At 36.3% G+C, this 15,480-nt stretch overlaps 1 protein-coding gene across 1 annotated transcript in view; it reads left to right on the plus strand.

Moving 5' to 3' along the window:
• PARN (poly(A)-specific ribonuclease) overlaps positions 1–15,480 on the plus strand; it is a 57,420-nt gene that overhangs the window by 18,811 nt on the left and 23,129 nt on the right. Inside the window, exons 18-20 of the mRNA XM_008944648.1 lie at positions 4,726–4,781; positions 8,679–8,765; positions 14,054–14,128. Coding sequence (XP_008942896.1) covers positions 4,726–4,781; positions 8,679–8,765; positions 14,054–14,128 — 218 coding nt within the window. The remainder of the gene's footprint in view (positions 1–4,725; positions 4,782–8,678; positions 8,766–14,053; positions 14,129–15,480) is intronic.

A 15,480-nucleotide genomic window follows, 5' to 3' on the forward strand; every position in this document is an offset into this window, starting at 1 on the left:
ACCAGAATAATATGACTTAATGTAATTATTTAAAAAAAAAAATAAATATTTAACTACAGGTCAGAAGTCAGAGCTGTTAGATACATAACTGAACAAGTTTTTTTTCTCTGTTTAATATGCCCTTGCAGACCAGATCTCTGCTTCCAGCACTTGGTCTTTAGCACCTATAAGTAGCATCCAGGGCTTGTGCATTTTACGTAGTTATTTTAAGGTCCCTAGTAAGTATGTTGCTTCTGGGGCTTTTTTGCAGGTATGCTCTGGGCTGCCAGCTAGCTTCCTGCTACACCTAGTTTTCTCTAGTTTGTGGTAGAAGCCTTCCCTAGCTGAGCATCCTCTTTTCCTCCTGGGGAGAAAAAAAAAAACCTATCTTCATCCTTCCTCCAGAAGTTCTACCTGATCCTGTGGGCAGCAGTCAGAACAAGGAAACCTTTTCCTTTGTGCTGTAGTCATGTTCTTCAAGCAAAACACAAACTACAACATGCAAACAGTAAGCTAAACAAATGAAAGTTATACTATCTGTCACAAAAGTTTTTCCTGAAAGAAGCTGAACAGAGTAGTTTATTATAAGGCAATTATTTAGAAGCTATATTCTCAGTTTAAACTATTATCAAGATAATCTTGAAAATGTTCTTTAAAGCAGCCCACTTTATGATTCTTTGAGTTGCTTATGAAGTCTTAATTTCAAGATCCCTGAATACTAGGGGTTAATATTTAAATACAGTTTAGAGATTAAGCTTTTACATGGCTGGTGTGGCTGATAGGATTTTGCAAATGTTTTCTATTTGAATGGACTTGTCACTAATGTGAAGAGTAGGAGTAAATTTAAAACTGAGAAGTCAACCTTTGATTTTTACAAACTTAGCCTTCACTTTTTTCAGTAGTTATTTTGATCTCTTTCATTAAGCCAGCAAACTTAAGGAACTTATGGCTTGCTGTTTAGGAGCGGTGGCCAGCGTATAGGTTAACGTTCATATAGGTTAATGATGAACATAGGTAAAATCCTTAGCTTCAGCTTCTTGTAAGAGTGGGATTGATTAAAAACAGACTTTGCCTTAGGGTTGTTTGGCAATTTAAGCATAATGAAGTAAGTTAAATGATAAACAGCTCAATAGGCCAAGAATTCCAGAGATGAGTTTCTGTAATCCTTATGCTTCATCATATATACCTCATCTTTGAAAAACTGTTCATGTGAACAGTCTACTGTGAGTAATCCCTGATGAACACTTATGAGCTGAGATGATGGGGGTTTTTATATTATGATAGTTAAACTCTTAGGTGTGTAATTTAGATGGTGTATTGTGTTACATACTTTGGAGTTGATTTGAAATTTTTTAACCTATTGTTTAGAGCAACATCTCTTCTTCTTCCATATCACTCTGACCCCACCCGCAAACCCCTCCCAAACTTCCAAAATTTTAATGACAAATTTATTTCAGATCTCTTTGGGTTGTTTGCATGTTGCTCTTTTTTTTTTTCCTGTTTGATGTAGCTGGAGGGAGCGGCTGAAAGAGGTGAAGAGAAATTAAAGCATATTTTATGGAGCTGAATAGCATGATGTTCTGTAGGAAACATAAATTATCTGAGAAATATTTTTTTTCTCATACAAAGAGATATCAGAAGCCAAAACTTAGGCAAATAGCTTGGGTTTGTGCAATATTTGTGGAATATGTCTCACCAGGGAGCTAGGTTCTCTGGCACGTATTACAAATCAGTTAATTTTTTTTCTCTGCTTTTCTATATTAATTTAATTTCCTTTGTAAAATCACCACAAAAGAATGTCAGTGTGCTTTTCTGCAGTTTGAGCAGTAACTTTGCAATCACAGGGTAGGAGTAAACAACTGCTCTCCTTGTGCTTTCAGCCACATGTGGCCATACTAGTTACTGAGCTGGATTGGTAAACTGATCTAGGTTTAAAAAGGTGCTTTTTCTTTTGCAGCTGGGTCAGTTTCTCTACACAGTTCATCACACAGGCATCCTCCTAGCTCAGTGCAGGGGAGGAATGTTTACTACCTGAGATTCCTTATGCATTGCTGTGAAGTTGCAGACTCTCCTTATTTCACTTGACTTGCTACAGAAGCAATGTCTTCCAAATGCCTGTCTTAAAATACCTCAAAGTTCCTAGGATATTGTTGTATATTAAGAAATAGATGTCTGTCCTCTGACCATGTGGTCTGACTCTAGCCTCTAAGCCGTGTAGGAAGTAACCTTTCTTTTTTAGCTTGGTCAGTATAGCTCTTAAGTAAGTGTGAATTAATGTATCAAAAAGCAATGTCCTAGCTACAACTCCATGGGCCTTAGCTAATCTGATATAAAGTAAGTTTCATGTTGTTATATAGAACAACCTTATTAGTTTAATTTTCTGCATATAGATGAGGAATCTAACAACCATAATTATGGATACTTAATTGAGGATTATGCTGCAACTCAGTGTTCATAATCCTTGTGATGTCAGTTAGTGTTACAAGGTGCAGTTATGGCTGTAATGTATCTTAAGTGCACTTAATAGTATAAATACTGATTTGAATATCTCTTTAGGGAATGTGTATGTTTACATATATGCTGTTTAGAGGCATAGTTCTTTGACCAAACAAATAAATGCAACATTTGTCTCAAAGGATAAAGAACTGATCTCAATTAACCTTGAGTATATGCATTTTTTGGTATAAGTCTGGTCTTGCCATTGGCTCTCTTTGCTTTCCTCAACATGATAAAACCCTGGGGAGGACAGCTTAACTAGCGTTCTCCACAGAAGTTTTTGTTGTATTTTTAGTAAATTGTCTTTATTTTTATGAAAACTGCTATCTAGGAAACTAGTTATTTGACTGCTTTAAGAGTAGCTGCTTCCAAGAATTCTTTGAAAGCTTTTTCTTCAGAGGGCTCAACATAAATCGAATATTTTTTAAAAAACAAACAACAAAAAAACCCAACACAACCACCTTTTGCTATCCTGTGTAGGTGATGGGCAGCCTTCATCCAGTGAAGATTAAACTGTTTTTACTGACTGGCTGAAATACTGGATATATAGGCTGTGCTTAGCCCCTGCGTTGGAGTCCAAAAAAGGCTGTGTCCGACTAACAGCGACATTGGCATTATTTTACATGAAGACATGAGCACAAATGATGGCTAATAAATGCAACTGAGCATCTCTTGATAGTCTGAAGTGAATTCCAGCTTGCTAGCAGAGTATAAATCCCAGACCTGCAAGTTCTTTTCTGCCCAGATAGGTGCTCTGTGATGGTGGTGTGATCCTGCTTTCCACCAGGATGGAATGTAGAATTGTAGGATAGTTTTGATTGGAAGAGATCTTTAAGATCATCAGTCCAACCATTAACCCAGTGCTGCCAGGTCACCACTAAACCATGTCCCTCAGCATCACATCTGCATGTCTTCTAAATCCCTCCAGGAATGGGGAGGAAATTTTGCCTAATATCCAGCCTGAATCTCCCATGGCACAGCTTGAGGCCGTTTCTGTTTGTCCTATTGCTTGTTACTTGGGAGAAGAGTTAGAAAAAGCTAATTCATACTGGTGTTTCTAATTTTTATTGAGAATTTCTTTTAGGTTCTGCAGTGCTTAGTGGAACAGAGTGCACATTATACCGTATCTTCCCTGAGACTTGGGAACAGAAATTAGATGGGACAGTGTGTCATAACTGGTGCCAGGTCACCAAAGACCCTCTGGTCTCACATGTGAACCTGTCATACAGTCAGTTTTCTCCCCAGTGGTTTTTTTGTTTGTTTGTGTGTTGTTTTTGTTTGTTTGTTTGTTTTTTTAAATTTTTGTCTTCTGAGTGTTAATAGTAAGGACAAGTTCTCAACTGCATTCCAGTAGACTTGTCAGTGCTACAAGTAACCCTAAGAACATAATATTCAAACTCTTAAAAACTAATAGTGAGTGTTGTATGACACAGACTTTCTAGGGAATTACACATCATTAATGTTTTTATCAGCTGTTTATAGCAGTTATTACTTAGTTGAATGCTGTAGCTGTAATCTGATAAGCATTTTAGAAGCTTTTGGAAGTTATGATGGAGAAGTTAGTTATTTTAACTCTGCAGTGAATACTGTGTGCAGATGTTCTGTAAGAGCAATGTGGCCTCCATACCTATAACAGGATATTAGGCTACTTACCTTGTTTTGGAGGAAAATAGTTTTTAGAGCTGAATGTGAGCTTTTATTGAAAGCATTTCTTAATGTTCTGAGAAGCTCTTCAGTTACATGTTGGAGGGCAAAAGACCTATCCTAATTATCTCCACTAGAGTGTCATGAGAGCTTTTGCTGTTCTAGGGGTTTGCAATCCATTCTGTCTAAAGCATAGTGCAGTGCTCAAAAAATGGGAAGGCACTAAATACACTTTATTGTATTTAGAATGACAGCTTTTGCACTGTCCACCATGGCTGTTACTGCATAGAGCTGCCACTTTCTAAATGTTCATTTCCCTGCTTGTTTTCCTTGTTTTCAGCAGTAACAGTCCGAGGCTTCTTTGTTCTTGTTTTGTTGAATAAGTAAATTAGTAGCCTAATGCCAAGTAACTTTTTGAATCTGGAGTGTTAGATAATGGGTTGGGCTTTATTAGAGGATCTGTTTCTTTTAATATAGCTTAAGATATCGTTGGGATGATTAACTCTGCTTCTTCAGAAGCAACATCTAAAAAACTATAAAAAAGAAAGCTTATTGAAAGGTCTTTAGGCAGAAATTTGCTAATGGTGCTTTTCCTTTTTGCTGCAGGCTGTTTCTCATGAGAGTAATGGACATACCATATCTCAATTTGGAAGGACCAGACTGTAAGTAGCTTATTTGATTGCAAAGTTAACTACCATTCAGAAAAACTTCCTGGAGGAAGAAGTGTAAAGATTAATTTTGGTACATCTGAAGCATAGGACATCAGCTGTGTCTAGGTTACTGGCCACTTATGAAATAGTCTAAACATCCCCTTTTTTTTCCAATGAAATAGTCAAACTGTAGTTCTTCAACTTTGACCAGAGAATCTGTATTATATAGGAGATTAACTAGAACAGCTTAAACTATTATAAATAAATGTAACAGATATTGTAAGTTAACAGCTTTATGGTTATTATAAATAAATGTAACAGATATTGTAAGTTAACAGCTTTATAGTTATTTTGTGTCTCTTCTCAAGTACCATGCAACATACCAAGCGAAGTCTTAACACTTTCTACCTCTCCCCTCACCCCAGCAGTAAATACAGGATGCAAACGAATGAATAGCAAACGGTTCAGAAAACCTGCTGGCTGCTTTCCTTCACAATTTGCATGCAGCAGTACTTTTACTTCACTTCAATCAAAGCATTCTTTTGCCATGTGAGATTATGATTGCATAAACAGAAAAACATGACTTTTACATGTTTTTACATTTCGGGTTATTTCATCTTACATACATTGGGCTGTAATAACTTCCTAATACATGTAAATGAAAAAAGATTTTACTAATATAAAGGCCCTTACTGTTATGGGATGTTACAATACAAGGGAGAAAACTTTGGATGGGTGTTGCCATTGACGTCTTGACTTAGGAAAATATGAAGCCCTGGAGGTCAGTCTAGTCCTCAGCTAGATGAAAGCTTAATTTGTTACTGTGAAGTCAGATACATGAATGTCTAAAAAGCGATACCCATCTGGAAGTAATATTGGTGTGAAGACATTTTCCATTCCATGCAATCAGAGAGCTTAAACTGGAGGATGACCCTTTATTAGATGCTAGTAATAGAATGTAGTTCTAGAAAGATGGAAGTAACTACTGGAGAGGAAACTGTGTGCTCTAAGGGCATATATTTAATTTTTAAATGCAGTTAGGTGATCAGCTCTGGCTCTGTAGATGTATTGGAATGGTTATCTAATTATGTTGCATGCTTCTTTCCCCAACTGTTTGATATCAAGTGGAAGAATGGATAAATACTTCGGGTCATTGAGAGAATGCCAAAGCTACTAAGCTGTAAAGATGCTACTTCCACTTGCTAGCCAATTTACAGGATTGTTTTGATACTCTGCCAAGAAATGTTGCCAAAAAAGAGTCTGCCTCTGAAAATCTGTCTCTTTTATCTGGAAGCCGCTCCTGTAGTACAGGCTGATGCAGATGTTACAGCAGAGTCTGAACCAGGGAGACTTTTTAAGCTTCAAAAAGGAAAGTACATCTGGGGTGGCATGTTTGGCTGGCTGCTTTAGAAACTTTTGGTTCTGAGATGTAAGCACTACTGTAGGTTTAGGAAGCTGTCTAGTTGTTTATTGTCTGTAGAGGACAGTTCTGCAGAGAGGTATTGCCACACTAAGAGTGGTAGGTATGCTTAGAGACCTTTATTTGAAAAAAAAAAAAAAAAAAGGGTGAAGCACAGCTAACTAGGTGACTGTCATAAGTTTTGTTTTGTTTGTCAGTTTGTTGGTCTTGTAGTGATAGAGGTACCTTGTGTGATTTTTCCAGAAATAATGGAGTTCAGTAACATGCTAGGTCAAACAATTGAATACATGAAAGTGACTTTCAACATCTTCTTCTGTGACTGTGTATTAAAAGCTCCTTCAAGAAGTATGAAGTTGCTGCACAAAATTACTGCAAAGCAGAATAGGTATCAAATATTTCTCACCTGAGTAGGTAGAATGTGTAGAGGTTTAATAGAGGATTCAAATTGAATTTAAGAATAAACTAATTTTGGGAGCTTAGGAGTAGCTTCTTCTTACTAATCAATAGAAAAAGGCCATTAAAACATCTGAAATTGGGGTTGTTAAAGTTGTAATCTACTGGATTGCAAACAAACCTTTGAATTTGTAGGTGTTCAATGGGCTATGCAGCAACAAATTGATCTTTGTTGGCTAAAGACAATTAATTAGACATCATTTTACAGCTTATGACAGGGTCATCTTCTGGGCTTCATTCAGCATCCAGTAGTTAATTTGTGAGATGCTGAGTTGTTATTATTTTTCCTGTTGTACATACATAATGGTGCTTTTGTGAAGTTTTTGTTTGTTTATTTTGTTTTCTTTTTTTAGTATTTTAATACTACAGCTGAGTTCATGCTGCAGTCTCTTCCTCAGAAGACAGATGTAGTTGGAAAACTCTGTCCTATTTTATGATTTGCTTTGATTAGGAACTTAAGTTTTAGAGTACTCTGAAGTAACTGTTGTGTTCTGTTGAGTTTATGCAAGATGTTAAAAAATTATTTGGGAATAAAAATTCCATTAAACCTTTGGGCAAGGGTGGTAAGCCTTGAAACAAAAGTACATAAAAATATGTTCTATCTGTTCAGGAAATACTGTAGCTGTTGAAAGCTACAGTTCTCAAGTTCATGGAAAAATGAAGCCTTACTTGTAGAACAGTTACACCTAGAAGTGCATATGCTTTCTACTAGAAAGCATATATAAGGCCGAGAACACTGTTACCATTTACTGTAATTAGTAGTCATAACTAAATTATAGTAATGGCTGATGCTTAGCTGTATTTACAAAACTAACAATGCACAATGCTTTCAATAGAAAACAGTGTGGAGGGGCATTTTAACCAAATGTGGGGGAAAAAAACCCTAACTCTAGCAGGTTTGCCCTTGTCTAATGGGGTCAAGTAGACATGAAGGTCAGATACAGCAATAACAAGTAGTTGATGGTCCAACTTTAGACATATGTACTCGATGAATGAAATCCACCTTGAAAAACTCTCCTTTATTTTAATTAAACTCTCCATAAAGCTGAAAGCTAAGGAGATCAAAACCAAGAAAAGCTTGTATCACAAAACAGTTCTGGAGGGTAATTCACTAAGATGAATGTCAGTCTCTGTATCTGTACACCCAAAGAGAGGAGCTGGTCCTGAGAGTGTTTCCTTGCTGTCAAGTTAAAATCTGACCATGTAAAGCTGTGTGCAGTTAACCCTTGAGTTACCTTTAACAAACTGGAGCAGTCACACGTACATTGTGGTGATTTCCTATGTACAAATGGTATTTACTGGGCAAAGTCAAAGGTGTCTTGTTCAGTAGACTGCCTCTGATAACCAAAACCAGATGCGTAGGGGAAAGCACAGAAAAGTATGGCACGTGTAGAGTGACAACTTCTGCTGTACTCTGACCCCACCCAGCACTTTGACTTGCATTCTCTCTCTCAAATTCACAAAGCTCCAAATAACTTTCAGCGTACGCTAAATGCTTCTTTTGCACTGCTTCTTTAGATGTTGGCCTTGATATGCTATTTTTTTCCTTACTGTAGTTTCTAATTAAAGTCTTCCTGTATGTATATTCTAGCTTGTACCTAATCTTATACAAAACCTGAATTGAACATTGTTTCATAGTGAGTTTTTCAATCACAGAAGAGTGTCAACATCGCATTATTGCTATGAATTTTTTAGGGTAGAGTGTGAAGGGCCTGTTGTTTTTATTTCTTCTGTCCATTGAAATTGGCAGAAGGGCTGGAAAGGACTAGGTTTGTGGGCATTTCCCATTGCATGTAATACTGATTTAATTTTGTTATGCAGATGAACCAGTAGTATTTAGTAGGTTTATTTCATGCATAACTGGAGGCTTATTTTCATCGGTGCCTGATGTAGTTTCATAGATCTTGGCCTGTGTTCTTATTGAAAGAAAAAAAGACAGAAAAAAAGCTATGTAACCATACTGGATAGCTTTTTTAGGATATTTTAAAGATACTAGTAGTGACTCCTGCTTTAATAAACTCTTGTTTGTTTCACAGTGCAGCCAAAACGAGATCATGTACTTCATGTTACTTTTCCCAAAGAGTGGAAGACTAGTGACCTTTACCAGCTTTTCAGTGCCTTTGGTGAGTGGTATAATCTATCCTTCCTTATACAATTTAAAAAAGAATTTATTTTCCTCTTTGTCATTAGCAAGTACATCTGGTTTTGTTTGTTACTTTTGATCTGTGGGTGTAGACTTACTCCTAGTATAGGCAATGATGAATTGCCTTTTGTAATTTTTGACTGGTGTACCATGGAGTTTCTTTGTAACATTGTGTTAAAAATATCTGTCCTGATTAACTGCTCTTCAGAAATCTTTTTATGTGGTTCTTGTTGAATATTATGGACTCTTGATCCATTTACTTACAACCTCTCCTGGGAGGAGGTAAGAGTTTGTGTATGTGTGTGTGTATATATATATATGTGTGTATATATAGGTGAGTAAAGAGAATAGGAACTGGCGTGAAAGGCAGATCAAGGTTTGGGAATAAGGTTCATCCTGACATCTGCTTAATGCCAAACACTAACTTATGTGAGCCCAGGCAAGCAAGCAAGCTTGAAATAGCCAACTTGATTTCAAGATTGTGAACACCATCCAAGTCAAAAGAAACAACAAAAAAGCTATCTGATAACTGGGGACTAGTAGTCCTGTTGTTTCTCTGCTAAGTATTGGTATATAATGTAAAGATACGGAGATCATAAGTAATTGGCAGTGATCTCCCAGTATTTAACTCTTGCAGCACAAAACAGTGGTCATTCTTTCTGTCCCTAAATCAGAACAGGAATGGTCTTTCATACAGCACTGTGCTACATATTGTTTCCAAAATTTTTATTAGTTTCTTACTGTGAGATACGATAATGCTTCAGAAGAGATCTTTTGAAGGTCTTCTGAAGACTTGCAAATATTTTTTTTTCCAAAGAAGTAACTTCTTTCAATTTCTTAAAATATTTAATCTAAAACAAGAATGATACTCTGATTAAAGTAATCTTTTGCATGATCTTGCAGAAATATTTGCTCACACTACTTACATTCTTGAAAGTAGCATATTAAATATTACATATAATAGGCATTTATGCATCTAATCTTCAAATTCTGTAATAAGGATTTCAATGGGAAATTGCCTATTTTTAAAAAAACAAAACCAAAAAGGCTATTTGCCAAGAAGTTTATTGAGAGAGACCACTTTGTCACTTAAAAAAATTAAAATTTTTACTTTCCATTACATGAGTCTTGATGGCTCTAAGCAGAGCACATATAACTGTATTAGTAATTTCCCTATTCTTAAAAGAATTCTGCTTGGCACTGCAGTTTCCCCTTTTTCCTGCCCCCAGCCTTGCTTCAGGTCCCAGTACCAATTTTGTCCATTGGAGTGTAATTGCTGTAGAAACTGTGCATGTTGTCCCATGTGTTTTTAAGCAGGTAGGTGGCTGGCTGCCTCTCTGTTATGAAACTGACAAGCAAACGAAGAGTTGCCTGTTTAGCTAGTACTTGATTGGTGAACTGCAGTTGTTTCAGAGTAGTGTACCACAGTTAATGACTTAAGTCAGAGTTGTATGGGGAAACCATGAACCTGACCACCGTTTAAATAGTCGCTGTGGTATCCATAAGGTTTTTTTATCACCAGTAAAAGGATGGAAGTATAGTCTGTCTTGTCATCCTGAGCTTGCTGTGGGTCACCATGCTGGCTGACAGAACGATACTTTTCTCCTCTTCAAATGGAATTGTGACTTGGGTAGTCTGTGCAGGGTCTCTGGACCTGTATAAAATTCACCTAGTTCTTTCTGATGTGTACTGCAGCGTGATGCCAGTGTAATGCTGGATGGGACTTAATATTCCCAATTGGGAAACCTAGCATGTGAGAATGTAGAGAGTTACTGAGATTCTTCTAGAGCTGCTATTAGAGGGCTAAGAAACAATACAGTTTGGATGTAATTTCTATGGGCTTTCAAAGATTCAGCCATATAATTTTTCTTACTTGAGCAACTCCTCCCCTTTGGTGTGAAACACAAAACACAGATCAGTACCACCAGGGGTCATACTTACACATCTCAAAATATTCAGCTGAAATTCCCATTTATCTTCTGCACATTTCAAGACTGAATGTTTTCATACCTGGATTTACAAACTCTGTGTGTTTGGGTATTACTTTATGTTTTGTTTTGGGTCTTATTGCCATTGTATATCAAAACAGACAGTGGATTTTCCTTCCGAAATTCTAGGAGTACTCATGCTTCTTCAGCTGTAGCTGGACAGAGAGACAGAGTGGTGCAATGTGAGATGAAGTGATTTGCCAAAAGCCAAAAAAATAAGACAGCAGTAATACACATGAATTATCCCAATTTATTAGGCCAATTAAACAAAAGTGTTTTTAAATTAGGCTTTTATCTGGATTAAAAATCAGTTGTTAAGTTGAATAGCAGCATTAATCTGACTTTATAGAAAAATATTTTGAATTTGTTTTAGCCTAGTGTGAATTGAAGCAGAGTTGTAATCTTCCATGAAGCTTTTAGTGAAAGCAGTGGAACAGCTGAAGAGGCTGTGGCGTCAGGCTTGGAACTGGTTTACGTTTGCTGCTCTGGAAGGGGTGTTCATGATTTGAAGGTCTTCTGGAACTGCATGCATACCAAGTGGACACCTGTTTGTGCAAGATGCTTTTGTAGTCACAGGGTGAATGCAGTTTCACTGTACAAGTACTTGCAGTGATATGCAGACTCTTTGAACACTTTCTTAAAATTCTTAAGTTTGTGTAGTTTATTTGGTCATGCTGATGTAAAATATGAAGGTATTAAGATAGCATTGGCTGAAATACAGCTTTTGTGCATAGCCTTTGCTTCTATTTAAATGTCTTCCAAGTGCTATACAGAGTGGCTTCTCTTCTGTTAACTGCTGTTCTGCAAAGTCAGTTTCTTGGTATGGAAGTGTTTCCATACTGTTTGTCATTGCTGTATAAAAAACTGAGGGAAAAATTGTTTGAATGACAGTCTGTCAGTATGATTTTTATTCTGTGGATCTTCGTGTAGTTGGCATATTTGTGTTTAGAGAGAATGTTCAAATTTATTTATGGAGAAATCTCACATTACTTGACACTGTCATCTCAGAAGCAACAGATCAGATTTTCATCTACTGTTTGGGTGAAGATGTTTGATTTCACTTGGTAATTCTTTACTTGATGTTACTTTTTTAGCAAGTGGCACTGCTTGATGTTGCATGTAGTAGCAAATAGGCAGGGGGTCATACAGGCTAACAACGGTGTTCTTCAAAGTACTGAAGAGGTTTGTTCTATTCTAGAAGTACAGAGAGAAATTGGGGTTTATTTCTCTAGAGCTGATATTTTTTTACATTGCTGTCGTGGTTTATTTGGATTAGACTTGCAGTAACCCAGCATGCAGCTGTGTTGATACCTAAATATTGTACTTCAGGCGTACAGATGCATTTGCTTTTCAGATCTTTGTTGCCCTTTCACCATACTTTTGAAATGCACATTATTTATGGAATGCTTAGCAATATTGCTGAAAGATCTATTATATGAATCCTGTCTCCCTTAAATTCTTATTTCTTAATAATTATGAAATGTGATATAATCTGAAGAGAGTTCTAAGGATGGAGAATTGCATAAGAATATTTGTTGCAGTTCTCTTCAGATTGCAGCTTAGTATCCACTATTTAATGTTTAACTGGTTCTTAAAATTAAATTTTTAATATGTATAAAGGCAGCACGTGTTGACAGGTATTGAAACTCTTAATTATATAAAATACCAAAGTATTTAAGAGTGCAGCAGCCTTTTTCCAGCAATGACTAGATAGCTGATAGTGAAATGATGTGCCATCAATAGATTGGGTTTTTATTTTTAGTTGGCACTTAGTGAAATTTTGGGCAATGAAGGCCATTTGCGTAGCAGCTGAAACTCCTTCAGGAGATTTGTAGTCCATCACTGATCCTTTTTGATATTTTACAGTAAGGGCACAATTGCAAGATATTCAGGAGGATTTTTCTTTCTGATCTTTCTCTTGGCTTGTCCAGCATAGATATGGAATTAACCAACCACATATATAGGAAAGGGACAGAACCTGGACAGCACTTCCCATTGGGGAAATACAGAAGAATATGGTCTCAGATGTCTCCAATGATTGTTTAGAGAATTTTGTAATTAATGCAAAAAAGGAGGGTTTGATGCACAAAGAAATTCAGAGCAACAAATTGTCGATCCACTTGGAATGATGTTAAATTTTGCAGAAATTTCTAATATTTAAAAGAAATTGGGTGTCAAAGTCCTTCCAAACACAGTACAGTTTTCAGCTGCAGTCATAAACATATTTCCTGCGTTGTGAAACGTGAACTGTCCTGCCCTTCTCCAGTAAAGAGCCTTACCCATAGGCAGCAAATACCTATGTTCTTTAAAGACTGAATTTTTAGAAATTGAATTTATTTACCTTACAAAGTGTTTAAAGAAATGCTAACATGTGACTTCTCAGTGTAGGTTCTTTTCAATGGCAGCTTTAGCACTTTAGTATAGGGAAATGTCCAAAACCACACTGAATTAATTATGGTTTTGGCAATGATTAGAATTATTATCTTAAAGTCCTAAATAGCTGGCTACACAAATTTGTAGCATGGAAACTAAATCTAACTATGCATTTATCTGTTATAATTAGAAAATCTGTTTATTATCTGGCTGGATGTCAGAAGAGGCTTCTATAACCTTGTAACATGTAGGCCAAATTCAATTTAAATAGATAAAACATCTGAAAATAAAATGTACTTTAAGCCATTTTCCATCATTGTTTTTAACCTTGTAATGTCTGAAGGTTAAATGGTGGTGTAACATTATATATAACTTGATTTCCTAGTCTGTCTAAAAAGAATTGCACTGATTTTCTATATCTGAATTGTACTAATAGTAGAGCACTTAGATGAGGACAGGAGATATGAATGGATTTCAGACTATAATAAGGCCTTGTGTCTGGAATAGGAATTCTTTCCTTTGCTTCTTCTTGATTATGAGCTCTTCTAGTGCTAATGTGACATATTAAGCCATTCACATAGAAAATGCACTGACTGCTTGATGAATGAGGAACTTATTTCCAGTCACTGTTCCACTGTAACACCTCCTTCCAAATGAGGTCTATGATTTTGTGCATTTGTCCTCATATTTACTCAATTGAAGTTTTCATTGCACATCCAGGAAGTGGTATATAATAGTATCCAAACAAGTCAGAGTTTGGAGATTTAGAGTGGTGCAGTAACTGGAGGTCTCCACTTGTATGATCAATTCCTCTCCCCCACCCCCCGCCCAAAATGGCACATAAGATAAAATCTGTGACTGAACACAAGGTAACAATAGTCATAATAATTTCTTTTGCCTTTTCTAGGTAACATTCAGATTTCGTGGATTGATGATACATCAGCATTTGTATCACTGAGCCAGCCAGAACAAGTACAAATAGGTAAGTGTTTCTGAATTTACTTCAGTGTTAACACTGTACTTCAACTGAATCTTGTAAAATGTCCTGAGCCAACAGGGTCTGTGGTTCTAGTGGCAAAAATACTAACTTGGTCCAGGTGCTACAGGAGAAACTAGACTTTTATAGTACCAGTACACGCGTTGTAGCAAACACGAGAAGCCCAAAATGGACTTAAGTGTTTCATGTTTCATTCCATGATCCTCCAAGTGCCTGAACCTGTGGATAGAGTAATGATAGTTTCTGTTTTCTACTTTATGCAGTATTTGTTGAGGTTATTTACTGCTACTCTGCACAAAGCAGAGCTATTGAAGACTTCTATGAACATTGCCTTCAAGTATTCTTTGGACTGGTATATGTTTGGTTTACATTTGCAAGTAACAAAAGCAGTGGAAAGCCCTTTGGTGTGTTCTAGAATACATGCAAAATAATAGTCTCCTAACAGTCTGGACTGTGTCTACAGGTTGTGTATTGATAATGCACACTCTCTAGAACTTAGATTTTTTATTTTTTATTTGTTCTTTTGGGCTTAGGTTTGAAAAACATTTGTGGATATAAGTTCTGTAGGAAGTATATATGTTTAACTTTTTTCTTGAAAATTTATTTGGTTTGGTGTTTCTTGTTTTGGAATTTAGGAGAGGAATTAGTTTAAAAAAAATAATAATTTTAAAAAGGTTACATACTTCAGCAAATTCACATTCCTAATTCACATGATGAGGACAAGTAGCAATATTTTACTATTTACAATTGTGTAATGTACTTGAGGAGGAACCGTTTCCAGTACAAGAAGCTTAGACCAAAACACAACCCAGATATCATAAGAATACAGAGTAGGTAACTTCTTTGAGAAATCATGAGGAATCAATCAAGAATTAAGTAAAAAACAAAGGAAGGGACTGACATCTCTGAATTTACTTAAAATATTACTTCTAGTTACAAGGAAAAACAAACTTTTTGGGGTATGGGTGTTTTGGGTTGTTTTTTTAATTTGAGTTTGTTTTGGTTTTGTTGGTGTTGTTGGGGGGGATGGGCTGGTTTTTTTTTTTGTTTGGGTGTTGAACCCCACTGAGTGCTTGTGAAGTTCAAGTAAAGAAGCTTTCAGGTTCTGGATGCATAGTCAATGCATCTCTCCTATTCCTTATTAGCATTCTGTGTGTGTTTATTATACCTCTTCATACATACATATCACTGCAGAGGATTTTGAGTACTTACCAGCAGCCTCCTTACAGCCAGTGCTCCATAGCAGCAAAAGCCATTGTTTTTTCATCTATCTGCAGATAAAAGGACTGTATAACTTCTAGTCAGGATTTCCAATTCAAGTATTATGTCACAATAAA

This window comes from Merops nubicus, unplaced genomic scaffold (assembly GCF_000691845.1).
Source record: "Merops nubicus isolate BGI_N331 unplaced genomic scaffold, ASM69184v1 scaffold1347, whole genome shotgun sequence".
Lineage (NCBI taxonomy): Eukaryota > Metazoa > Chordata > Aves > Coraciiformes > Meropidae > Merops > Merops nubicus.